Source organism: Ursus arctos, unplaced genomic scaffold (assembly GCF_023065955.2).
Source record: "Ursus arctos isolate Adak ecotype North America unplaced genomic scaffold, UrsArc2.0 scaffold_1, whole genome shotgun sequence".
NCBI lineage: Eukaryota > Metazoa > Chordata > Mammalia > Carnivora > Ursidae > Ursus > Ursus arctos.
This window is the reverse complement of record NW_026622763.1, coordinates 84,016,261-84,043,119: the sequence shown is the minus strand read 5'-3', so window position 1 is coordinate 84,043,119 and position 26,859 is coordinate 84,016,261. Positions and strand designations below refer to the sequence as shown.

At 35.7% G+C, this 26,859-nt stretch overlaps 1 protein-coding gene and 1 long non-coding RNA gene across 3 annotated transcripts in view; one reads left to right on the top strand and one right to left on the bottom strand.

Annotated features, from left to right (window-relative positions):
* The window catches only part of LOC113250508 (uncharacterized), a 127,387-nt gene that overhangs the window by 69,354 nt on the left and 31,174 nt on the right, over window positions 1-26,859 (bottom strand). The window contains exons 2-6 of the long non-coding RNA XR_008956464.1: window positions 26,140-26,211; window positions 23,646-23,782; window positions 21,498-21,578; window positions 11,989-12,086; window positions 4,146-4,258 (exon numbers count right to left, since the gene is read on the bottom strand). This is a non-coding gene — a long non-coding RNA (uncharacterized LOC113250508). The remainder of the gene's footprint in view (window positions 1-4,145; window positions 4,259-11,988; window positions 12,087-21,497; window positions 21,579-23,645; window positions 23,783-26,139; window positions 26,212-26,859) is intronic.
* On the top strand, window positions 534-26,578 carry MYL1 (myosin light chain 1). 2 transcript variants are annotated; one of them, XM_044381202.3, is made up of 7 exons: window positions 534-3,757; window positions 16,394-16,421; window positions 20,362-20,505; window positions 22,523-22,696; window positions 23,152-23,229; window positions 25,449-25,491; window positions 26,261-26,578. In XM_044381202.3, the coding sequence occupies exons 1-6, from the start codon at window positions 3,626-3,628 to the stop codon at window positions 25,475-25,477; spliced, it is 585 nt and encodes a 194-aa protein (XP_044237137.1). In that variant the 5' UTR covers window positions 534-3,625; the 3' UTR covers window positions 25,478-25,491; window positions 26,261-26,578. The 2 variants fall into 2 exon arrangements, with proteins under 2 accessions (XP_044237137.1, XP_044237138.1); XM_044381203.3 differs by lacking the exons at window positions 534-3,757; window positions 16,394-16,421 and adding exons at window positions 12,291-15,379; window positions 16,143-16,167.

Sequence of the window (26,859 nt, the reverse complement as noted above, 5' to 3'; positions counted from 1 at the left end):
TATGAGGAGCCACCTTTAGGAATAAATTTGTCCCCTCTCTGCCATTGCCTGCGTTTTGGTAACCATCTAAAAAACTTATACAGCAAATGGTACAGTTAAGCATGAGGAACACTTGGAAGATCTGGGCACGGAGGGTATCAGCTGTCACTGAGAACAAGATTCCTCAGCTGTTCCCTTTCTTTCCCCTTATAAGTAAGTTCTGTCACATAGGCCTATAAAAAGGAGGGGTCAAGACAGCAATTTCCTTTTGATTCTGATTATCATATTAAATTACTCAGGATCATAGCTGCAAAAAGCCTCTAAATTCTTCTTTCTCCTCCTATAATTTCTGTTTATAACAAATAACACCTAACCAAGCGCCATAGACATTTATGTCCAATAGGACTAACCATTTTTTAAAAGGCCTCAGCGATGTAAATTGTGACCATGTTAGACTTTCCTTCTGTACGATACCTGACTAAAACACAAGGAAAGTTGACCAAGTGGGAATGAGACCTTACATCTCTTATATTTGAAGCTTCAGGGTGACTTGTTTTTACATTTTTTAGATTTTTTTCATTAATTTTTTAAAATTTTAGGATAGTTCTAGATTTATGGAAAAGTTGAGGGAAGTTCCCATGCACTCCACACCCAGTTTTTCTACTGTTAGCAACTGTATGGTACACTTGTCACAAGAAACCGATATAGATACACTATTAGTAGCAAAAAGAAAAGTCCATGCTTTATTTGGATTTCTACCTAATGTTCCTTTTTTTATTCCAGGCTTACACCTAGGACACTGCATTACATTTACCTATCATGTGACCTTAGGTGCCTCTTGTCTGTCACAGTTTCTCAGTCTTTCCTTGTTTTTGATAATTTTGACACTTATTAAAAGTACTTGTCAGGAATTTTGTAGAATGTTCCTCACTTTGGAATTTATTGATGTTCTTCTCATGATTAGACTAGGTTATGGGTTTTGGAGAGGAACCTGTCAAACACCACCTCAACAACATGATCAAGGTTAATATGAATAATAACATTATGTAGATATCATGTACCCTTGATATGATATGAATGGCACCTGTACCTTCATGAGCTCTACTCTTCAAGTAGAGAGGTCTATGCCAACATATTTAATTCTGTGAATTCATAAATCCAAGACATATAATTGATAACACAAAGGGATTTAGATTTATAGTGAGATTAAGTCATTTCCCCCTTAATATGAAATAAAGTATTCTTACTTCAATTCTTCTTTTTCTTTTTTTTTTTTTTTTCTTTTTTTTTTTGTTTTGCTCAGAACACAAAAAGCCCTTTTACACGTAAGCCTGTCATCAATTTTAAGGGATTTCTGCATATGGAGCAAAATATTAAAATAGGCAGTGAATGAAAGTAAGAGCTTATCCATCACTCAGTAATTGCAGAAAAAAACCATTTTTCCTTTGATAGTCCAAAGGAAAACATATTAGTGGATACATTTCTGCTATTTTAAAAAGTGTTTCTATTATAAAACATAACATTCCTTTAAAATTCTATTCTAATTATTTACATTTGAGATAAGCAATATACCTAGGTAAAATACGTTCAGATTCTCCTGACTGTCCTGCATGTGAGAAATGAGTACCAGCAGCTAATGTAGGTAATGACTCAGTCCTTGCTGTGGGGCAGCAAAGGGAAGAGCTAATAAAAAAAACTTCTCCTGGGGCGCCTGGGGGGCTCAGTCAGTTAAGCGTCTGCCTTAGGCTCAGGTCATGATCCCAGGGTCCTGGGATGGAGCCCCACGTCAGGCTCCCTGCTTAGTGGGGAGCCTGCTTCTCCCTCTGCTGCTCTCCCTACTTGTGCTCTCTTCCTCTTCCATTCTCTCTCACAAGTAAATAAATTTTTTTTAAAGTCTTAAAAAAAAAAAAAAAGCTTCTCCTGAACCTATGTGGATAATATAATCCAGTAGACAGGCCACCCCAGGACATAAGGAGACTGATACTAGGGATCAGATGTGACTTAAGTAAATTATTGCTAAGATGAGAGTCTAAATGTCTCTTAGTTGTAATATACGGAGAGGAACAATGACCTTCCCCAAATTGGGGAATGCTTTTATATCAGACCAAAACAAAATGGAAAATGGATAATAAATCTATATCTTTAAACACAATATTCAACAATTAGAATATAAATGTGTGTATTTACACTTATACACTTATATATGTGTGTGTATATATGTACACGTGTGGGTATACATATATATATGTACATGTGTGGGTATATATACATACATACACACACACACACACACATATATATATATATATATATATATATATATATATATATATATGTAATTATCTAATGTATAAATATGTTCTTTTAAAATCCCAAACAAGCTACTGAGTTTTTTGGGAGGTTTTGGTTTGGTTTGGTTTGTATTTTTGGTTTTTTTTGTTTTTACTAATTAATAACCACTCATTAATTAAATACCATACAAGTTAAAAAACAGAAGTGAAGATAAGATGGTACATTGGTTAATCTTATGCTTCTTAATATGAGAATCCAGCTTTGAAAACTGAGGAATCGAAAGACAGAAAAGGAAAACTTTTCAAGTTATCCACCAAAACTCACATCATATTGATAATTTCTCTCTTTATTTCTCTGTCCACTTAGATAAAAAATATATCTTACCTCTCTCGTATGGATAAAAAAAAATTTCAGGAGAAAAGTAACTGGGCTTTGTGCCATTTAGGAAGTAGAATGAGGAAGTATCTGCTTTGACTGACAGTTACTTTACTATTAGAAAAGCTGTTTTGCAAGAAGGTAAATCTTGCTGTCATTCCATTCCATTTAATTTTTTTCATTACAGAAAGAAAATTAAGCTATAGGAAGTAGTTTTGAATTATTTTTCTTTAGCATACAGTTCATTACAATTAAAAAGAGAGAGGGCGGGGAGAGAGAGAGGCAGAGTTCGTGCTCCCTAGAAGGGAAAGCACTTTAATATTTGATGGGCTTTCCTTATACGTCTGCTTTTTATTTTTAAACACCACCACCTCTTTGCTGACCAACAACTTCTTGCAAATTATGGCAAGGGCGGGGGGGTGAACATGAGCAAAGGAGCTGAGTGAAAGTTGGTGATGCTCCCTGCCAAAATTCCAAGTTGAAATCAAATCCTTCGGTAAAGTTTCTTAGGCATGAAAAAAAGAAAAAGATTTACAACTTCAGCAGAACTGTAATTCTACCAAGAAAAAGTATCAGTCAATCTAGTTTACTGTCACCAAAGGATCTGAAGCTGGCTTTGTCATACTTCTTTCTCCTTTATATATGGAGGTGGGGGGTAAAAAAAAAAAAAAAAGGCATGAGGAGTTAAAAAAAAAAAAATTGATGAAGCTCTGACCCTTTAGATTCCATTTATAGTCCGAGCCTGAATGCCATCCCCCTTGACTAGCGAACTGTCCAATCCAGCTGCATGTGTCAAGATTCTGTTAGGCACTAAGTGAAATATATATGCATGCCCTTATACCATTTAACACTCTGGGTCCACCTTCAAAACACTGGGCTGTGGATCAACTGAAGCACCACTCCTCTTCCAGGAATCACTCTGACAAGTTCTTTTGGAGGTGCTCCTTTTTTTTTTTTTTAACCCATCGTTTTAAACAAAATGGCACCAAAGAAGGACGTGAAGAAACCTGCTGCTGCTGCCGCCCCAGCTCCTGCCCCTGCCCCTGCCCCAGCACCTGCACCTGCCCCAGCCAAACCCAAAGAAGAAAAAATTGACCTCTCCGCCATTAAGGTAACTAAAGGGGTGAACTGTTTGGTCACTGAAACATCTTTCAACAGTAGGAAACTCTAGGAACTTGCAAAGGGGTATATTTTTCATTGAGAGAGATGGCATTACTACATGGACTGGTAGATTGGGGGAGAAAAGAATCCTGATTAAAAAATCAATCAATTCTAGCATATAATTTCAGTTAAATTCCTATGAATATGATATTGTCTGTGGAACCTGTATTTGCTCTCATTTTTTGTTCTCTGGGTTTTTTTCCCTAAACGGTCAGAGTGACATTTAGGGACAAAGTGTGTAAGCGCAAAGGTGTTTTACAAATACTTAAACCAGTGTTTTATTTTGTTTCGTTTGGTTTTGTTTGAAATAAAATCTCTGTGGAAACTGGATCCCTTACCTTAATGCTACATCAAAAGGAAATTTTTCACCCCTACTTGTTTCCAAAAGTTTAAAAACAGCTGATGACCCAGTTGTCCTGGCTGTATTTATTTGACAGCTGCTTTATTTCATCTGAAAAAGAGAAGATTTTTGCAATTCAAGTTAATTCCCCCTTCAGCTTTGCTTAATAAAATTTGATACAACACTAAATTAGATCTCGGTGCAGACAATTATGCACTCAAGTGTTTCAGTGACTATAACTGTCATCTTGTTTATTTATATACAGTATTTAATTCAGAATGTGTTAGCTGCTTCTAAATGAAACTAACCCCCCAAATACTATAAAACTTGCTTATATGGCTTTTAGCTTATGTCTTTGAGCTCTTGTATACTGATCTTTAACTAAGGAGAATGTGATTAATTTTTGCGTCAACACTTTGCTGTGCTCAAAGCTCTCAACTGCCAAAAGATTATCTGCTTTTGAGAAACTGACGCAGGGGATGTGCCTGTTACCTCTCGGTGATGCGATCCCTCAAATGTGTACCTTCTCCTCCTTCACTGGCACTGGATTGGTCTGAATGACAGTTTGAAAATCTTTATCCAATGAACTCTGCCTTATATGGAAAACTAACAGGCAAGAGGGCCTATTAGGTGATCTCTCTTAAGCCACAATTTCTATATACAATAAATCTAAATTTTGCTAACTTAATACTGTTTAATTGCAAAGACAAAGCTGACCTATAAATAAATGTTTCATTGATTATTTTAGCATAATCACGGATTTTTAAAAATACTTCTGACATAAATATTGAATCAGATCACCCTTAGATATATGTGGTGACATTAAATAAATACAGTCATAATTTTTGTAGCATTCTGGTTAAACATGAGATTTTATGTTCCAAAGTAGGAGTGGATTATCAAATATTTTATCTTGAGTTTGTAGGTACCTAAAGTCATATTTGAAAAAAGTTGGTCAGAGAATCTAATATTGGTTAGGAACTATTCTTAATGAATATGCACTTAGGAGGAGAAATGCATGTCAGATCTTGTAATAAGTCGTTTTTTTTACCTAAAAGACTGCATATAATTCATTAAGAGGAAACCAAATTTCTCATCTGCAGCAATTCTAGTTATGTATCTTTATAGATGCACCCTGACTACATTATACGATGAATGTGGTTACAGCCATGACAATAATTCCAATCATCTGTATTACTTGACTCTCCACTCTATCCTATTACAGATATGAATCAGTGTCAAAGCTATTCCTCTATATTTATTGTGATTTATATGACAATTTTACCTCTTTGCACCTAGGATTACAAGCATCTGGGGCGAGAAATGTGCCTTCTTAAGAAGAAAAAGATGTATCCCACTAATGAATATAGGCATTAATTTTCTTCCCTGAAGAAATACTAAATAAATAAATAAATAAATATGTAGTTTGGCAGTAAGAAGTCTCCAAAAAAAGACAAAATATCACTTCTTTAAATCCAGAAATTAAACTGATTAGTTGTTCACAGTTAGCGGAGAAGTGATGCTCTTTGAAATCTTGAAAAATTGGTTTATCCTTTCATCTGTACATTGAATTAATGGTAGCATGGCTACCACACAAAAGAAGAAAACACTCTCAGAGTGTCTCTGCAGTGAGGAGGGACTCTCCCTCTTCACTAGTTCATTACAGAAAGAGAGATGGGATGGATCCTGGTAAGGGACGCAACCCAAAAAGGAGCAGTTAAACAAATCTGGAAGAAACAGGAGGAATGTAAGCTTTATGTTTCATTCAGAGAGCCTACTCCCAATGGAGAGAGAGAAAACGAAAAGAACAGAATTGAAAGTTACATATTTTTGTAAAGGAATTTAAATGCCTTCAATGATTTGCATTCATCAATATGAAATCAGTGCACATTTATAGGTATTATAGCCAAAGAATGTGGTACAACTTGAGAACTATATAAAATGTAATCTCATCCCAGTAGGTAACAAGGCTAATTAAAATGTACATTAAAACATTTCATATTATGATGCCTTTAATCACTTAATGATGTTTCTAGATATATTACCTCATATAAGTTATAAACTTTTTTCAAGCAGAGAAAATGAACTCTAAAGAAATTAATAGAGCTGTTATGTGTGTTCATTAACTTTCTGAAAACTCGATAAAGAACAAAACTTAATTGGATTTTAAACTTTCTTTCATAAATCATATAAGATTAGAAATCCGGCTGTCCTTTAGACGTTGAGTAATGCTAATGCATAAGTGTAACTTTCTCTGTGTAGGACTGCAGGCATAGCAATAGTAATAGTTAATTCCTCAATACTATTCCCAGCTAATATCTATGGTCCACCATGTTTAATAACCATATATTTAACTCCCCATAAACTCTGAACAATCTTTAGTATTGTTAATTAGTTTTATCAATTTCTTTAATGTGCTTTCCAAACCGATTTCCTAGTTTGTTGGTTATTTAGAACATTTGTTCAGTTGTTCTGAGGCAAAACCTTTGATATTCATGAAGGGAATAGGACCTGATGTCCTATGGATGTTCTATGAGTATCCTTTTCAAAAACACAAAGACTGCTGATATTTGAGCGTTCAAGTTGCTGTTCTGGGTGGTTCTAAGCACTCTTTGCTTTCAGAGAGCTGACACTTCCAACCACGATGCCCAGACTAAAGAACACTGCGGGCAGAATCTCAAGTGTAGGAATTAAAATCCACCATGAGTATAGTTGCAGGTGCAAACACAAGAATTAATATCTCCTGCCCCACACCTTAACCAAGTGTTGAAATAATGAAAGAAAATAAGTAGTGAGATGACTATGTGCCTAGATTTTAAAAGATCTTCAATGTGTAAGTAAATGTCTTGCATGATGCATGCCTTAGTTGATATGGCAGGATTGCTATGAGGTGATGAGACTTTGAATTGTGTCTTTCCTTGTGCTGCTTAAGTTTTAATTCTCACCGTTTTCACTATAATTCAGTCAGGTCATCTCTGAATAGATACTGCAGGCGATATTACAAAAAGTGGTAAAGGTACAGAATGCATTGACAGAAACTCATCCAATGACAAATCTCAACAATTTACCGCACAGTTGGGGAGATTTAAACTTTCAATTTAATGGGTAATGTGGAAATAGAGCATTCCCGATAAATACATCTATTTACTGGTGGGTATTCAGTAGAGGCAAATATTCTGTATACATTGACTTGTATACTTGTTCTGGTCCAGGTATAGGATTGCCTGTGTTAATCTACAAATTCTTTTTTCTTGGCTCTAACAAGGCTAATACAAACCCAGTGCCACTTTGAAGAATTCTTGGGAAAATCAAATGAGGTCAAAGCCCATGAAAGTCTTTGAAAATTATAAAGTTCTTCGTAATATAATAATAAATATTCATTGAGAATTAACTCTGTGCCCTATTATCTTATTTAATCCTCAAAACATTAAACTGAGGTTGTTTTTAGCCTCATTTTGCAAGAAAAGAAACTGAGCCTAATGAAGTTCAGTGCTATGTCCATGATCAAATAACTAGCAGGTGATGGAACTAGGATTTAAACTCTCAGGCCAAATCCAGAGTCACCTGTGGTAATCATACCCTAAACCACCTCATGTTTATGAAGAGTAAGCTGCTGTTAAGAATGCGTGTACAAAGGGTGCCTGGGTGGCTCAGTCGGTTGAGTGGCTGACTCTTGATTTCAGGTCAGGTCATGATCTCAGGATTCTGGGATTGAGCCCCGTAAAGGGCTCCCCACTCAGCAGGGAGTCTGCTTAAGGACTTTCTCCCTCTCCCTCTGCTCCTCCTCCCACTTGCACTCTTTCTCTCTCTCTGTCTCTCTCTCAAATAAATAAATGAATCTTAAAAAAAAAAAGAAGAAGAAGAAGGGGCACCTGGGTAGCCCAGTTGGTTAAGTGTCTGCCTCTTGATTTCAACAACTCAGGTCATGATCTCAGGGTTGTGAGATCAACCCCCTTGGGATTCTCTCTCTCTCCCTCTCTTAAAAAAAAAAAAAAAAAAAAAAAAAAAAAAAAAAAAACACCTAATGCATAAAGAAGCCTTTTTTTATTCTTAAGGGTGTGAGGTAGAGTGGATGTCATATCACCCTGCACAACCCTATGTAGCCAGAGGAGGGAGTGACAGGCACACATCAGAGCAAGTTCACCTAGACTTTTGACCTTGGCAATCTACTATTCTTCTGTTCTCTGTAGCTCTCCCCTATCTTTGCACCTGTTGCTGACAGGTTGAGTGCTCTCTTTTACAGCTAGAAGGTGGGAAGATTAGGAATCTAGAAAGACTTCTAGTCACTTTGCCCGAGCTTCCTATTACAAATTATAAATGTAACACGGATATTAAAAAAAAAAAAAAAAAGGTTGTTATGAGAGTAGATTAGTAGTTGCAAGGGGTAAAGCTGGGGGTGGGGGAAATGAGTGAAGGTGGTCAGAAGGTACAAACTACGAGTTATAAGATGGATAGGTTCTGGAATCTAATATACAACATAGTGACTATAGTTAACAATACCATATTGTATACTTTAAAGCTACTAAGAGAGTAGATCTTAAAAGTCCTCACCACATACATACACACACACACAATTTTTTTTAATTTAAAAAAATGTGACATGATGAATATATCAACTATCCTCATTGTGGTGATCATTTCACAATATCAAAATCATCACATATCAAATCACATGGTACACCTTAAATTTACATTATATTATATCAGTTGTATCTCAATAGAGCTGGAGAAAAAAAACTATACCAAAGTATTTTTTAAAATGATCTTAAGGGTAATGAAATGGACTGAATTTTTAAAATAATTCCGTTTATTTTTTTAATTAAATATACACACATACCAAAACTGACTTCCAAATTTTGCCATCAGGCTAATATTCTAACAAAGGTGTGAGATCTCTATTTTGTTTACAAATAGATGGCATGATTGAAACTGGAAAGAAAAATCACCATATATCTTTAGAGTGATACGTAGAAATATAATACCGCATGTATAACGATTAAATCTTAACCTTAACTAGCTTGAGGAAAAGAACTAGGAAAAGAACACATATTGTCAATTTCTGATTAGAAGGAAAGGGTGAAAACATTTATAAGTTGTCTCTAAGTTTTCTTTATGTAATTTTAAGAGTTTGTCTTTTCTGAGGCACCTGGGTGGCTCAGTCAGTTAAGCGTCCAACTCTTGATCACAGTTCAGGTCTTGATCTCAGGGTTTTGAGCTCAAGCCCTGCATCGGGCTCTATGCTGGGTATGTCACCTGCTTAAAAAAAAAAAGAAAGAAAGAAAAAAGAAAGAAAGAAAAGGAAAAAAAAGAATTTGCCTTTTTTTTTTACACTGGACTTTCAATAATATGAATTAATTTTTAATACAACTATAATGTAACAAATTGCAATATCAATCCATTTGCAGTGTGATTATAACCTAAGGAGCAAATAAAAAATTATTTGAGACTACCAGTAGGTATCAAGTTTCCACTCTCAAACGTCTATGATGTACAAGAAGAGAACAGGTGGAATGAAGTGGGAAAATACTAAAGGACATTCTGTAACTCTCTAAAATTATATTTTGAATTATATGTAACTGGATTTTGTCTTTGCTAAGTAAAATGCAGTTTGGAAAGGAATAGATATGTTCACCAATTAATAGTGAATAGCCCTTTTAATTTTAAAGATAATGAAATCTTTGCAAGACAAGGAGACCACAAAGTGACAGTGCCAAATTTAGACTCTTGACATTTTAATGTTGCAAATGAACCCCCTGGCAAGTTGTCTTTAGAAGTCGTTCCATAATTACCCAGCATTAAGCACCATCTGACTCATGGAAATTATGGAAAGGATTATATTTAGTCTGCTGATCCTACACTTTCTTCTGCTTCTCCTCATACTGAAATACTTTTTGTATGAAAATAAGATCTGCTATAGTTTGTTTCTACATCAATTTCTACAGTTTGCTTCTCACTCCAGATCAGAATTTAGAGGGCAAAAATTGCAATATACAAGTATTAGTGGCTTTAATTATACTAGTTAAAAATTTAAACCGTATGGATGATAAATCCTTGCTCTTTGGATCATAAATTATTAATAGTGAATTGAAGCCAGAGAGAAAAAAATATACCCTAAAGATAAAACCACATCTTATCCAACTTTATATTCCTCCTTCCACTGTGGCAAGTGAAGTCTTTGTATCTAGTAAGTACCCAATGGTACATTGTCTCTTGTTTATAAAACATCTGACTGACTTGAACACAGTGTTATGAAATTATGTTTTAATTCCTCTTTTTCTAAATTACTTCAAAATAATGTTACTTCTTGAGTTTTTAGGCACCATGACTTTTTCCATTAAAAAAGCCAGTTGAGGCAGATTCTGATAACAAAAGCATGGAAAACTCACAACATTGCAGAACCATAGCAACCCTAGAAATCACACAGTATAATATTCTATATTTGAGGAAGCAAGCCATGACCCAGATAAGAGAAATTATTTAATCAAAAGACACACGCTTTAATATAACAGAACAAAATTCTGCATACTTCAATCCCTGTCTGGTCCTCTTTCCACCATATGAAAAGACCTGAAATCTCTAATGGTAATGCCAGTATTCATATATCCCTGTGGTCACAAGAGGAATTTTCATTCCAGATAAGTAGGAAAAAGCAGATACTTTAATTTCTTAAAATACACACACCAAGAATTTTTCTAATGCTCCTATCTTAAAAATAAAAAGAGGAAGGAAGGAACAAAAACACAACTTGGATTTTAATAAATTACATAGAAACTAGTATACAAAGTGGAGAAGCTTCAACTCTTAAATCTTAAAGCTATCAATTATTAACCATAGGAAAGATACAACAAATCTGAAGAAGTATAGACTTAGGTCACATTTTAAAATTTTTATTAAAATTCACTTAGGCTTCTCATTAATTCGTGTAGGTATGAATGGTATTATTGTAATAATTCAGCCTTTGCTCCAATGTGACCAAATTCAGTTGACTAGTCCACACTGTTTGAGCACAGAATTACTCATTTCCCCTTCTGTTCAGATCAATGTACCCAATCTATACAGCCATCTATTCTCTCTTATATTAGACAGGCTGGGCTGGTATTGTATTCTTAATTTCTTGCTGTCCTTAATTTCTCCTTTTTATTTCATATTATAGTCACCAGCCCAAGTATATCCTTTGTTGATGTAAAAAAAAAAAATGCAATGAAAAATATGTATCTCCTTTAAATGAAGTGAGTTATTCTGAGGCACAAAACTCTTTATTTCCAAAAGAGTATTTCTGCTGGCCTTTTATGGTGAGTCCTGGTAACTCTGAGATTAGAGTGAAAATTCATAACCTAAATTTTCCTTAGGGTTTGCATATACCCTCGGTTTTTAGAGGCCTCTCTGCCTGGCATTAAATTAGAGAACAAACAGCAGTGTTTTCTTGCTTGAATACTGGCCCTGGTGAGATTAACTTCTTTAACTTGGCCTTACCAGTCATTAGCCTCATTCCATCTTGCAGGGAGATGAAGTTGTTTAAAGACTGTAGTCTGTGTCCCTTCCTCGGGCATTTTCACTCAGTATTCAACGTCACGGATCTCCCAGATCATCCTTAATTATAGCTCTTCTTGTTATGCTTAAGCTCAACATACAGCAACTCCAGAGCCTGTTTGATTAACTTCATTTTAATATTTCCCTATAAATTAATTCCTTCTATATACCAGAAACTTTATCTTGCCTTTAATCAGTTAACCAAACATCATGATTACTAATAGAAAAATGCTTCTCAAAATGAGAAAAGATCTGTAAACATTGCAATAAAAATCCTTTTCAGTACCAGTGCCTTGTAAACTACTACTTACCTAAATCCAGTACCAAAGAGCACATGAGTCACGAAAATGTGGAATGTAATTATTATACTAACAGTCCAATAGAGGTATCAGGCTAAGATGGAAAAGCCCTGTAAAAAAGCAAATCAGGGGTTGGCAAATTAGAATTCCAGATCATAAACTTTATAAAATGTAAGGAAAAGCCTTATAAAAATTTAAGGAAAGGCTCTGGAAATATAAAGGCCCATAGGTCAATAATTCAAAATGAGCAATGAGCTTGCCTAGTATGTCCTTGCAGTTCTAGATGCTGGGCGTGTAGTACCAGGGGTAGAACATAGACACCGTCTATAGAATGGAAGCTCTTTGAAGAAGATGATGAAGTCTCCTCTCTCAGGGAATAGAATATTCTCATGTTTGAAGGAGGAACTTACTATACTTGTGTTCTAATGATTTTAATTTATTGCAAATCTATTGAACTAATATAGGCAAGGTATTTTATAGAGCTGTGGGGAATAAAATATAAGAATAAGGCAGGGGCAGCACTCTAGATGGCAGGAAGAAATCGGGGTGGGCCCATGTCCAGTTTGCATTATGGTCAAAGGTAAATGGCTTTCAGTAATGGCCTAGGCTTTCCAGAAGTTTACAACCAGGAAGGTTAAACATCCTTCAGTTGGAAGAGAAGAGCTAAGTAAATAGAGAGAAAGGGTTCTTTCAAGAGGAGAAGATTTTATCAGGGCTTTGAATAGTTAATTTCTAAGAAACAGAGATGAGAACAGAGCATTCCAGAAAGAAGAGCCTTAAGTCTAATTTTTAAAACAAACCAAATGATGACACAGCAAACAGAGTCCAAAATCAGCTGACATTTTGTATTTATATCATGCCTTTGTTCAAAGAGCTGATTACTTCATCATTACACCAAGAAAGAGATGTAAGAGAAGTTTTCATCACTTGTGAGTGTACCAGAGATAAAGTAACATTTCCCATTTATTCTATGAGCACAGCATTCACGTCTTTTAACTTTTTTTTTTTAAAGATTTTATTTATTTATTCGACAGAGATAGAGACAGCCAGCGAGAGAGGGAACACAAGCAGGGGGAGTGGGAGAGGAAGAAGCAGGCTCACAGCAGAGGAGCCTGATGTGGGGCTCGATCCCATAACTCCAGGATCACGCCCTGAGCCGAAGGCAGACGCTTAACCACTGTGCCACCCAGGCGCCCCTCGTCTTTTAACTTTTAAACTACAGTTTATTCTCTAGAATGCACTACACTGTAGTTTTTTCTACTGTGGTCAATAACTTGCTTACATGTTTACTTTGATTTTCAATAGGTATGAAAAAAATCTAAATTCTGATCTTCTCTGTGGTAAAGATATACAGAGAAAGTAGTGAAATAGTTTGACAACTGACTGCCACTTCTATTTTAATAATAGCAAACCTTTACATAATATCCAAGTGGTTAGGAATAGCTTATTTATAGCATAAATACAACTTTTAAAATGACTTTCCAGTTTACTCCACAGATTTTATACAAATTGATCCTATTTTATATGAATTCGAGGACACATTTTTTACTCAAAAAAAAGAAAGAAAAGAAAATGAGCATTCTCTAGGGCAACTTTCATGGGTTATTTTGTATTATTTGTAGTTATTAATTCTACTAAAGATACATACTAGTTCTCAATATTAATCATAGGGCAATTCAAATTTAATGACACAATACATAAATATAATTACAAGACTAAAAAGAACACAAAGAAACATGGTCTGCTCTCATGGCTTTAATTTGGGCATCAGAGATCATGAGACTCCAGGGTTGATGGAGGGAGGTGGGCAGGGGATAGGCTAACTGGGTGATGGGCATTAAGGAGGGCACTTGCTGTGATGAGCACTGGGTTTTATATGTAAGTGATGAATCACTAAATTCTACACCTGAAACCAATTTTAGCATGTATGTTAACTAACTTGAATTTGTAAAAACTTGAATGAAAAAAACACGGGACTCTAAATTACACAATTATCAGGGTGACAAGTTTCCACCTTTGTCCCTCCCTTCCATTCCCCCTAATAATTTAAAGCACTTAAATTTTTCTATTAACTTCCATTTCTCATAAACTCTCAAAATGTCTATTTAGGGAAATACATTTTCCTGGGTACTAATATTTCTCAAATTATGTTTTTAATCCTCATTTTGGACCTATGAGATTTTTTCACCACTTGTAAACTTTAGACAAAAACTGATATGAATAAAAAAGAAAGTGACATGCATTTTAATATTGATTTCTCTCTAAATGGCTTGAGGGAAAGCTACAAAGTATTCATCTGTCTAGCAGGGGGAAACTTCATGCTTGCTGTGACCAGTCCTTTGAAAACAATTGCTGAGACAGCACTTAAATCAAAATTTATCTCCAACACTCTTTACACCTATAACCTGCTTTAGGTATGAAGAACACTGATAAACATGTCTCAACGTTAGTGGACACGCTACGACTGATCTTTCCTAGTACCACTTTGCACAGTACCATTCTAGGAAGGGGATTGCCTCCTATTTTCAGGTAAGCTGCCATGAAAACCCATTACCAGCCAATCCCTTAGACATCTTTAAAATCCTAAAGTATAAGTTGGCATTCAACAGCCCCTGCTTTGGGTCTTTCTGGAGACTGAGGATGGAGGAAAATACCCACCTCTGATGTAAGAAAGCTAAAGGAGAATGGTGAAAATGGAGATCCAAACCACCCCTGGCATAGACACACTCTCTGAGTCTCAGAACACAACTTGCAAAAGAGTGGTCTTGAATGAGAGATTTCAAGAACGGACTGCATCGTCACTTGAGAGAACCCTGAGAAACACGAAGAATACACATGGCCTTTTCAAGTCCTCTGAACTTCACCACAAGGGACAGAGTTCCAGAGGATGTTCCTTCTATAGTCATTGCCATTTGAAACCCCAAGCCAGTCCCATCCAAAAAATTCCATTAAATACCAAAACTTGCTGACTTGAAGTTGGCAAAGTCCATAATTCACCAAGAGAAGGGGTCAGCCTGAGTGTTAGGGAAATTCTAAGCTCCTCTGCCACCGAACAAGTAAGAAGCTTCTTAAAGGAAGAGGCTCCAAGAGACCATCTCAAGGATAAAGACCATAAAAGTACTGATAGGCTTCGGTCTCGTTATGGCTGTCCACTCCTAGGTTTTGGTTGCCTAAAAATAGCCCTCAGGGTACAGAGCCCTCCTTCCCTTTGCCCTAAGAAAGCTAAAGAACTCTCCAAAGGGAGTGGCCACTTGTCTCTGAAACCTGATGCTAGCTGTGAGGTCACAGCTTCCCCAGCAATAAAAGGCAGCCTCAGCAAAGGAGGCCCCACTCAGGGACTGGAGCGGCCCTCAACTCACTCTTCAGCTTTGCCACTGTTCCGCAGCTCAGAGGCTCTGCCATGGTGGGTCCTAGGAGAAAACGGTTTGTCCTTTATAGGAGGATCTAATCATGCATATGACCTTATTGAATAGAAAGGCAGACAAGGAACAGAATTGAGGAGAGAACATATTCTATATACGTCTATAGAATCTGCTTTTGCTTTTTGTTGAGGGGGGGTGAGGATAGAAGAGATTAATTAGAGCTATTATGCTAACTGAAAAAAAATACATCTTACTCCCCAAAGCATTACTTTATGCTTCGCTAATTTTTGTTATATCACATAAGTTTTATTACATCTAACCGGGGGTGGGGGGCAGAAACTGCTAGTATAGCAAAATACTATACCTTTAAAAACAGTCTGATGAAGATAGCTAAAATGAAGTAAACTACTTCCGACCCACCCAGCAAAAGCCTACTAGCTAAATAGGAGGAAGACTTAAGGAGATCTTTTTAATGCGGTGTATCTGTATTTCTGAATGCAGGGTATCTGCATTGGACAGATCTTAAGTACACCACAGGCTACTATATTATTCCAGGAAGTTATTTGACTTAGCATTTGTTAAATCATTGATTCATTGATTAAGATACAGAAAAATGTTCCCTAACTATCTTGCGCAATAGCTTATTTTTCTTAGATTCGAAAGTATCCTAAGGCAACCCTCTTATTCTATGACACCTACATGTCTTCCTAAAAATCTCAGAACAGAGAGCACTCATCCTTCTGTCAATGCATTTGAAAGAGTACTAGTTCTTTCTTTCTTTCTCCCTCTCTCTCGCCACTGCAGTCCTTCAGTGCTGACCAGATTGCTGGTAAGTGAATTGAGCTTCTCTACTGCACATCAGAAATACCCCTTATCTCTAAGTCATGTCACTGCATGGCTCAACCTGTTGGTGTCCAAGCTATGCCTGACCTCTGAAAAGTCGGCTTATTTTTGGAGCTTACTTTGAGGATTACTCAGGGAATGAGCCTGGATACACTTAAAAATCGGGACATCTTTGGTTAAAATATTCTTTGTGGTTAATTTCTTTCTAACAGATCGAGTTCTCTAAGGAACAGCAGGATGGTAAGTTTAAAAGATACAGTTATGTGCACACTCATAAAGATGGCATGTGAGAAAACTGACTCCTTTGGGATGAGATTAGCTCTTTCTAATTATCCCCACTGGTGTTGCCACTCTAAATATAAATGCTCTCAATCACTCTAAGTATAAGTTTTCTCAACGTGAATCCCTTGCTTATAATCAGTAATCAAAGGTTTAAGCAAACAAAAGACAGATACCATAAAATAGGTCCTTGTATTCACTGATTTCTAAATAAAACCATTTTGATACAGTAACCAATATCATATATATTACCCCCAAAAATGTTGTAGATTTTGAATGGCTAATCTGTTCATCAAATCCCTAAAGAAAGATTTGGCAGATCTAAACTGTTCAATTTAGAAAACAATATTGATTGTGAAACTGCCCAGTTACCAAACCTACATAATTTCAATGGGCATCACAGTGAGTTGAGAGAAGCAGGTGAAGTGCATATAGCATAAAAGTGAATTCAGAGACAAAGAAAGAGGAGTGGTTTATCATAAAACTGCAAGGAACATTAGACGTCTCCTGGTCCATCTTTAAAGATACAAGACAGGCTCTCAAAGAGCTGATAGGACTTGCTCAAGGACCCAAAGTATTAGTAACAGGATCATCATCTGGTATTAGTTTAAACTAATTAGAAATTTCATAAAAACAGTTACTAACTAGAAGACTTCAAACTCTTAAGATTCAAGAGAATCTGAGTAGTTTCCCTAACCCTTCCACTTTTTCTCCTTCGGGCCTTTGGATCCGAGAGATCCCATGCCCCACAGGACGTGCTTGCTTCTCTAGAAGTGTAGGCGAGAATGCTTTATGGAGCGAAAGTGGCCCAAGTTCAAAGAAACGGAGACAGGAATACATCTACAGAAGGGAGGGGGAGAAAAAATTTAGTTAAATGATAGCATATAAATTAGGATATTGGTCATAAAAATGACTATGTATATATGTTACAATATGTAATATATAAATAATTACAGTTATAAGTGTTTAATAAGTATCTATGTAAATATTCAGTTCTCTACCTAAAAAATTCCACATTTTCAGTCTGTTTCAATGTCTAGAATATTCATGTTTGGACATCAATTAAGAAAAAAAGGATATTTGTTGTAGTAGAAACTCGCATGTATCTACACCATGGCTGATGGTCTCATGTCAAGAGATTAGGTGATTTGATGGCTCAGAACTCAAGAGCATTTGAAATTATACTACAAAGGACTGGCTTTTTATTATTATTATTATTATTATTATTATTATTATTATTATTAAAAACAGTGGTAATTCTTCTATAATTTGTTTCACTCTTAATGCATTTTTAACTAGTGATGCTGCTACATTATCAGCTACTGCACCCCAGTCCTCTTAAATATCTCATGTACAGTGTCATTTTGACTGCCAAACTATGGTGGGACAAAGCAACAGAAGACTAAAAACCCTTGCAGGGACAGAAGGACTTACTGTTGACCATTAAACCTATTCTACATATATGAACTAGGTTTTAGCTATAGAGGTTGGAAATGTTGGTGTGGTGAACTGGTTTTCTCTTGTGCCAAGAAAACAAATGGAAGCATTTAAAATTTAAATGGAAATGCAATGCTTTCAGAAATGAATGAAAACTTCCTTTGTTTCCTTCCTTGTTCAGTGATTAAAGAGTTTTGGTCACGGCTGCCCTATTTAAATATATCACAGGGTGCAAGGAAAGGAAAAAAAAGGAAAATGATCACATTCGAAAGGTCTACATCTGGTGCTGTCCCATAGAGTTGCCACTTGGCCACATGTGGCTATTTAAACTTAAATTTTAATTAATTAAAAATAAACACATTTAAAAATATTTTCTCATTGCACTAGTCATATTTTAGTGCTCAGGAGCCACAGGTGGTCTTTTGGGCAGCCCAGAAATAAAACATTTTGATTGTCATAAAAAGGTCTAGAACAGTGTTGGTCTAGCTCAGGGGCTGTCAATTCTTTTTCTTAAAGGGCCAAACTGTCAATATGTTAGGCTTTATTGGGAGTACAGTCTCTATGAAAACAACTCAACTCCATCGCTGAGGTTTAAAAACAGCCATAAACGACACCTAAATGAATGGGCTGTGTTCCAATCAACCTTTTTTTTCAAAAACAGGTGGCCAGCCTCTAGTTAGTAATTTGCTAATCCATTATTCTAGACTCTTCAAGAGAATACGTCTTAAAAATCTGAGGTGGGAAGAGCAATATCTTTCTGTCCTAGGCGTTTAAATCAACAAAGGGTTAATGTCAGAGAGATTCTATTACAGCCCATAAAATCCTATTTCTATATCAGCATCTGACCAGGGTAATAGTGAGCCCTCGGAGCAAATGCACGAAAGCCTGGAGCCAGTAACAAGAATAGTTCAGTTTCACATGTCCCTTAGAAAGACGAAAAATAACATTTGACTAATGACCCTATTGTGCCTACAGCATGCTTTTTAGTTTAGGGGAATGATCTGTTATAGTCCAATTGCATAGAATCCGAAGGGGAAATTTAAGCAAACAATGGCGACATGATCTACAGCTGTGAATATAATGTCTGGTGCAACCTTAGATCAGGGATGGACGGATGATAAAATAGGGCACTTTGCCGAGTAATCTATCTACAAAGCATCTTGAGATCTGAGTCCCCTAGTGGGCTAAATATACACTGTTTTTAACTCTCCCAGTTCCTTCACAAATGGTTTTTTGAGTGTTGCCAGGATTAACTCCAACAAGTTGCCATCAGTACTTTTGGGTTCCCCAGAAAATTTGATTATATTAAGTTTAGAAGTTTCAGTGAAAATGTCATTTCTGGTCCCTTAATCCATAATAGTACCCTTTTCTGTCTCTTTGGTATACACTTCTTAATTCTTTGTTAATATAATTATGAAAAGCCAAAATAGTTCCATCAACAGAGAAGAACAAAATTTGGGAAAGTTAGCAACAGAGTGATTATGATAAAAATAGACAACACTTCAAAATACATACTTACATGTACACATATGTAAGTACAAATAGAGCTAGAAAAATCTGAATAAAATTGGTGGAGTCTATCAATGTGAACATTCTGGTTGTGATGGTTTACTACGACCTTGCAAAATGTTACTACTGGGGGAAATTAGACAGTATTTAAGAGAACTCTCTGTATTTTTTCTTAAAACTGCCTGTGAATTTACAATTATCTGCATAAAATTTTAATTAAAAAATGTATACTTAACTCCTAAAGCTAATATAGCAACATGTTGTCATTTATATTATCTGAAAAAGAGTAAAGTTTAAAGAGGTTATCATAGTGATAGATCCAAACAAATATTTCTCCTTTCAAACTGATTATACTAGGAGCCTATTAAAGTCATACACTGGTTAAATGACACTCTAGAACTTAGAGGTTTGTTTCACCTTTTTAATTTTTTTTTCCTGAAAAATGAAGTTTCTCCTGAAGATAACTAGTCAAGGAGAGAGTCTAGGAAATTTGTACTTCAAGAGGAGGTTTTTCTAAATAATTTGAGAAATCTGGATTAACCTCATATAACACAACCCTGATTGAAAATTTGTTTTCTTGAAATTTTATTAATTTTCTTAATTATAAGAGTTCTTAAGATTTCTCAAGACCTCAGAATTTCTTAACCCAGTCCTGCTTCCCAGGCAGATGAAGGAAATATAATAAATACGACAAGGATCTTCAATTTCCATATTTGATTAATAATAATATATGATTTGAAGTTGGCAATGCAGTTTTAAAGCAGTCCCAAAAAGAGATGTCAAAAGGACTGTCAATGGCTGTGTGAGCTAGGAAAAGGGAGGGTCCAAAGATAACTTAAGTGGTTACTAAAGTTGAAAAAGAGAGAAGAGTGTGAACTGGATCCTTGATGAAGTTAGGGTTAATTCATAGTTCTGAAGGAGAAACAAACACCCTAATGCTTCTTGCTTCTTGCAGAATTCAAGGAGGCGTTCCTCCTGTTTGACAGAACAGGTGAATGTAAGATCACCTTAAGCCAGGTCGGTGATGTCCTTCGAGCTCTGGGCACAAATCCCACCAATGCGGAGGTCAAGAAGGTGCTGGGAAACCCCAGCAATGAAGGTAACCACATTTTTCCAAGCAGCTGGGAAGCAAGCTCATGCACATACACGAGAGAGAGAGAGAGCATGTTTGTAAGAGAAAGAGAAATTTAATGAGAAATGAGGTCCACAGAATAGAGTTTAATTTGCTCTTGATGGTAAGTGTGCCTCTTGGCTGTCTAGACTCTCAGTTTTTTCCTCATAAGTTAACCTTCCTGTGAGAATTTGCAAGCATGATAAAATTTCATGTTAATGAAATAATATCTAAAGCTAACATCATCATCATCATCATCCTACCTAATGCTCATAATTTAAAGGTTAATGAATGAAATAATATCCAAATCTGCACATTTTTTTCAAACCTTCAAAGGCAAAAACACATTTTGACAAAGATGTTAAATATGGCTGAAACACAATACACTTCGTAAGCAACTCAGTGAATTACAAAGGCACACTGACAAAAGCTGTGGAAATAAAATCTCAGTGCTCTCAGGAGGTTGAAAATACCTGCTGACCTTGCCCAGTGCTCTGTCTGTGACCATCTTAAAAGTAACTCAGCTCTCCTAATTAAGAATCAACAGAATGTCATCGTAATAAGAGTGTTTTCTATTTCCAAAGAATTACAAGAAGACTTAAAAATCTAAGCTCAAACCTACATTCAGTGCCCCCAAGTAAATCCTGGGACAAAAGACAGTGAGATATGTAAGTGGCAACATTGTAGAAGTCATTTGCTCGATACAGTAATCCAGTTATTAGTCTGGAACAAGAAAAAAAAAATTGATCCCTATGGTTCGTGGCAAAGTGTAATAGTCTATTGGAGAATACTACCCTGAATAAAAAAGATGAGACAACACTGAAATTTTTTCAAGTAGATATTTCGACTGTTTCTCTTTGCCATGAGGAAAAAAGAGGGGAAAGCAAAAGGCAAATAATCTCATTTTTCCCTTGATAACTGAAAAGACTATTTTCCTTTGTTACCAATGGGGGGGTGGATTTGATTTCAAGCAAACCTACCTCTAAGTCAGTTTGCTGAAATTTTTCTCAAGCTTCATTTTCTTTAGAGCAAAACGTCCAGATAAAGCATGCAAAAGGTAGCTGAGAGGAGGAGATACAGAGAGAACAATAAGCCAGATCTTATCCTGTAGATGCCACTTTCTAACTCAACAAGCATCCATCTTTTTTAGAATTATTAGGTAAATGCTCATTTTTCAGCATTCAAACTTGATCTTTTTAATATTAGTCCATTTTTACTCTATGAGGAAAGACTAGTAAAAGGGAATTTTGATATTAGGGTTACTTAACTTTATCCATTCACATCCGTCTGGATAGTTGGCTTGATACTTTTGTTGTGGATGCAATTTATCTTGTTAGAAGATACTGAAGAAAACCTTACCATCCCCAGACCTCTAAACTGCAAAGAAGTCAGGAGATCACAAGGAATTTGATGTACACACTCTCCTCATAGGCTTCTTTTTAAAGTTACTTAAAATTTAAAGAAATTGAAGGCTCCAGAAAAGCTCACAGGACAAAAGGAGGCATATATACTAAAGTTAAGTTTTACTGTATTTACATGCCAATGGGTTTGTTGTATCAGTATATTTTTACATGGCCTCTCTAGTATCTATAGAAAATATAAATTGACAATACTAATAAAAAGTAGCTAACACTTATATAGCACTCCGTTTGTCCCAGGTAATGTAATACATTTTGCAGGTATTATCTCATTGAGTGCTCACACCAACACTATGAAGAATCTCTATTTTACAGATGAAAAAGTTGAAGTGCAAAAGGATGAAGAAAGTTGCCCATGATCACATAGTTGTAAATGGTGGACTGGAGATAAAACCTTAAGCATGAGGACTCCAGAGCTCATGCTATTATCTATTACCAATTTTTTTGTCATCAGCAATTTACCAACTGAAATTTAAGCTATAGGAAGATATTTTAGATCATCTGGAATGAACTCTCAAGTTTAATTTGTGAATCAGAAATGACATTTTATGGTAGCTAATAACTCTCCAAATTGCAATTTCTTCCAGAGATGAATGCCAAGAAAATTGAGTTTGAACAATTTTTGCCCATGATGCAAGCTATTTCCAACAACAAGGACCAGGGCACTTATGAAGACTTTGTTGAGGGTCTGCGTGTCTTTGACAAGGAAGGCAACGGTACAGTCATGGGTGCTGAACTCCGCCATGTTTTAGCCACATTGGGTAAGGAAAATTTATTTCAGTGGACTTAATAGGACATAATATATAGGAAAGAGCATGACTTAGGGGGATCAAGTTCTAACAAAACAGGTAGGGGGAAGAGCTATAAGATGAAAAAGAATAGTCAAAAATTAATGACCATTTCCATTGGCCTCAGTGTCAACAAGTTTGTTTTGGCAAAATGGTAACTTAAGTTACTAGTAATGAATGAGTAAAGTAAAGCATCATAGTTCTTATAGGATAGAGTCTGGATGATAAGGGATAATAACGTATTTAATTCATTCACTTAAAAACAATTCATTGACAATGTACTAACTACCAGAGGAACAGGATGGGCTTGATTTCTACCCTCCAAGAGCTTAATCATTGTCTCCAGAAATCCAAAACTGATCACTTACAATGGAATTTAGAAAATATCCTCTGGCCTTCTTTCTGAGCAGAGAGTTTTCTTTCATTAGGTGAAAAAATGAAAGAAGAGGAAGTGGAAGCCCTGATGGCAGGTCAGGAAGACTCCAATGGCTGCATCAACTATGAAGGTATGATCTCATGTGCTCGGTGCTTATAGCAACTCTTAACTGATTGCGTTGTTGATGGACTTCTTCTGAGCTTAAAATAACTTCTCTGTCTCTGCCTCTCTCATTGAACATACTCATGTTTTCTTATTATCAATCAATTACACAATAACTCTAAGAAGATATCATCTAAAAATCTGACTATATACCCAAGATTTTTATTCCTGTGGGCTTTGACACTCCTATGCATTGTTACACAGCTTAAAATGTGTTTTCACATGTATTTTTTCTTGCTAGATCTTTATAAAATCTCTGTAAGATAGACAGGGTTTGTGTCAGAATAAAGTATATTAGAATATTAAAGTTGGGGAGATCTCAAAATCCTTTACAGCAAGCAATTATGAAAAAGAGGAAGCTGAGGGCCAAAGAGGTCTACTTACTGAGTGGAGGTCACATCATTAATGGAAGGGCTGGTGCTAAAATTTCGTTCATCTCCTTGTCTGATGTTTTTGCTTAAATCAAAGTCATCTCATATCTGTGTCCTGCTACCAATTTATAGCAGCTTCACCTAGAGGGTCTGAAAAACAACACACCCCACAAAATAAAGATGCAAAATTAAATTACATGATATAATTTATAAATTTTAAAATTTCCAATAAAATTGAAAAACTTATCTATTCCCCAAAAATACTAACCCGGCCACTTTTCAATAAAGCTATGCTGATAGCTTTGATGTAAATGTAAACTTATGAAGTCTAATGACTTGAGAAAAAGTAAGAAAAGAAAAGCAGGGAGAAGAAGAGGGAAGGAAAGGAGGGAGGGGGGAAGAAGAGGAGAGGAGAGGACAGAAGAAAAGGAAAGCAGTCAGCCAAGCACATCTTCACTGACAATCCTGAGTAAACTTCACTTTTTTCTCATAAACAAAGTTTTATATTTGGTTAGTACCATAAATATATTACATGAAAGAAGAATCATTCAATAAAGATCGTTTGGACAAGTCATCTAGAAAATAAAGTCAGGTCTGGATCTCATACCAGAATAAATTTCAAACGGTTCAAAAATTTAAATGTAAAAGCCGAAAGCATAAAAGCCATGGACAAATTATTTTATAACTTTTGAAGTAGGAAGGTGTTTCTAACACTGATAAAAACCCAGGAGGCATTACAAGTTTTGATAAATTCAGCCACATAATTTTTTTAACTCCATATGGCAAAAGCCACCAGAAGCAAAGTCAAAAGACAAACAGCAAGCCATAAAAAAAAAGTAATCAGTATCAGCAAAAGCTCATTTTCCTAATTAAAAAAAAAAAACTATTGCAAATTAATAAAAAGACTACAACTGATAGAAAAATTAACAAGAACATAAACAGTTTGCAGAAAAAGAAATAAAAAAACTACAAATATAATATGCTAAACTTCACTACTAATAAAAGAAATGCAGATTAACACTACATGGAGATACCATTTTTTTTAATAAGATGATTGCCAAAGATTAAAGGTTTGACAACAGTTTGGGTTGAGGAGAGTGTGTGAAAATAAGTAATCTCATGCATTCCTGTTGGGAATGTCAATCATTAAAATCCCGATACAGTGACGTAGTATTAACAATTCTAGTAAATCTACATCATGGGATACGGTTTTTAGATACACTTGCACTCAGGTGAAATGAGTGATATGTGGTTATTCATTACGGTGTTGTTGGTAAATATTTAACAATTTAATGTCCACCAATGTAGGATATATCAAAGAGATTCCGGTATATCTACAAAATGAAATTCCCTACAGTGCCCCCCAAATAATGATACTCTTGTTTACGGTCATTCAGTGAGAAAAGCAGATGCAAAAGAGTTTGTAGAGTATGCCACCATAGGGTGAAAAAGAGTCCTAGAAACATATATTTGTATTTTCTTATACATGCATAACAGCTCCACCAACTTTGCTGTAAAGAGAAACGGCAGATGGGAGGCAGTGGTGAGGAATATTTCATTTGCGTTATAAGTTCTTTCATACTCTAAAGAAAACTTTTAACCATGTGAATGTACCACTTCTTCCAACAAATGAAATCTACAAAGTCAGGGGAAACGTCATGAGTCCAGGATGAAGAACAGTGGGCTGTACTGAGCTTAAAACAATAAATGCTCCTGTTACAGCTAAGAAAAATTGAGATTGAACTTACTTGCTAAATCTCTCTTTCATTAAACTCGACGGTCCTCTAACTCTAAACTGTCTGTATTATGCCCACAGCTTTTGTCAAGCATATCATGTCCAATTAAATGGAGCTCTCAAGGTAAATACCCGTTTGCTCTTTATTATATAAGGCTTTCTCGATATTGTGTTTTTAAAAAATTCAACAGCTTCACTTTATGTGCTGTAAACATAATTAGTATTAGTTCTTAGTTAAAATTTATTTATATTAACCAGAAAATATCAACTCTTTTCAACCCATTTCAGCTCCTGAAATGGGTTATTTAGAGTATTTTGGGGGCATCTGGGTGGCTCAGTCAGTTAAGCATTTCCTTGGGCTCAGGTCATGATGCTGAGGTCCTGGGATTGAGCCCTGCATCGGGCTCCCTGCTCAGCAAGAAGCCTGCTGCTCCCCATGCTCTCTCTCTCTCTCTCAAATAAATAAATAAAATCTTTAGGAAACAAAGGGGGAAATAGAGCATCTTTGTATAAGTGTAGAAGAAAAATTTCCGAGATCTTTGCTGCCATCTATAACCCTTAGCTTTGATTGTACTGTAATTATGCAGTGGAGATTCAACAAGCCAGAGACTAGTTAATGAGTTTAGCTGGAACATCACATTAATAAAAGTATGAGCCTAAGTTCTTTGAATAATTGATATAGTTTTTAACAATACTGCTCTATTAAACCAGGTTATCGCATTTCAAAGTTAAGCACTTGCAACTAGATTATAACAAGTAGGAAACGGCTTACCTTCGAAGTGCTGGTTCGTTCTGTGCTTTTTCTTCTTTTGCACTTCACGTTATTTCCTCCCCAGCTTTCTCTCTGAAAAGATGTAATCAACATTTAACTCAATTTCCCTCTTCCTTTACAGATCAAGCATTGTTTACAAAGACTGGCTGGAAACTTACTGCAATAACACCCATGACTTACTGTCCAGACCTGCTTACCATCATTCAGACAACAAAACAACATGGACCGTTCTAGACTGGAAGGACTCCCTGAATTTTTATATACTTCATGTTCCTCTCTCAATTGTATTCATACCACACAAATCAAGGGTCTCCTGCTCTAGACGAGAAGGATAAAATACTGACAACCTCAAATTCAAGCACCACTCTCCATTTTCCACCAGGGGTCAATGAACATCCTTAAAATACTAAATCAATAAATACTATTGGTCAGTCTGGAATGTTCAAGTTGCATTGTGTTTTTTATCTTCTTGCTTAGAGAAAGTAATTTTTAAGTTTTCAATTATTTTGTTACTGTACAGAATATGGATGAATTGTAAACTTTTAAAGGATAAATCACTGCAGTCTACATAGAAATAACAAACCAAATCATTATCATGTTACTGAAAAAGTGAGATAGAGAACTGAGGAAATTCAGATAGGTTCAGAGACATCTTAATATAAACTATCCAGGTAATTTAAGATTAAAGCAGGTTTTCTCAGTTTTGTGTAAATCATCGTA

What these genes read in the sequence shown, in the direction of transcription:
- MYL1 (XM_044381202.3), top strand. Translation starts at nt 3,626, where the DNA reads ATGGCACCAAAGAAGGACGTGAAGAAACCTGCTGCTGCTGCCGCCCCA. An exon ending in CCATGTTTTAGCCACATTGG is followed by an intron (nt 22,697 to 23,151) that starts GTAAGGAAAATT and finishes TTCTTTCATTAG; the next exon opens with GTGAAAAAATGAAAGAAGAG. An exon ending in TGGCTGCATCAACTATGAAG is followed by an intron (nt 23,230 to 25,448) that starts GTATGATCTCAT and finishes TTATGCCCACAG; the next exon opens with CTTTTGTCAAGCATATCATG.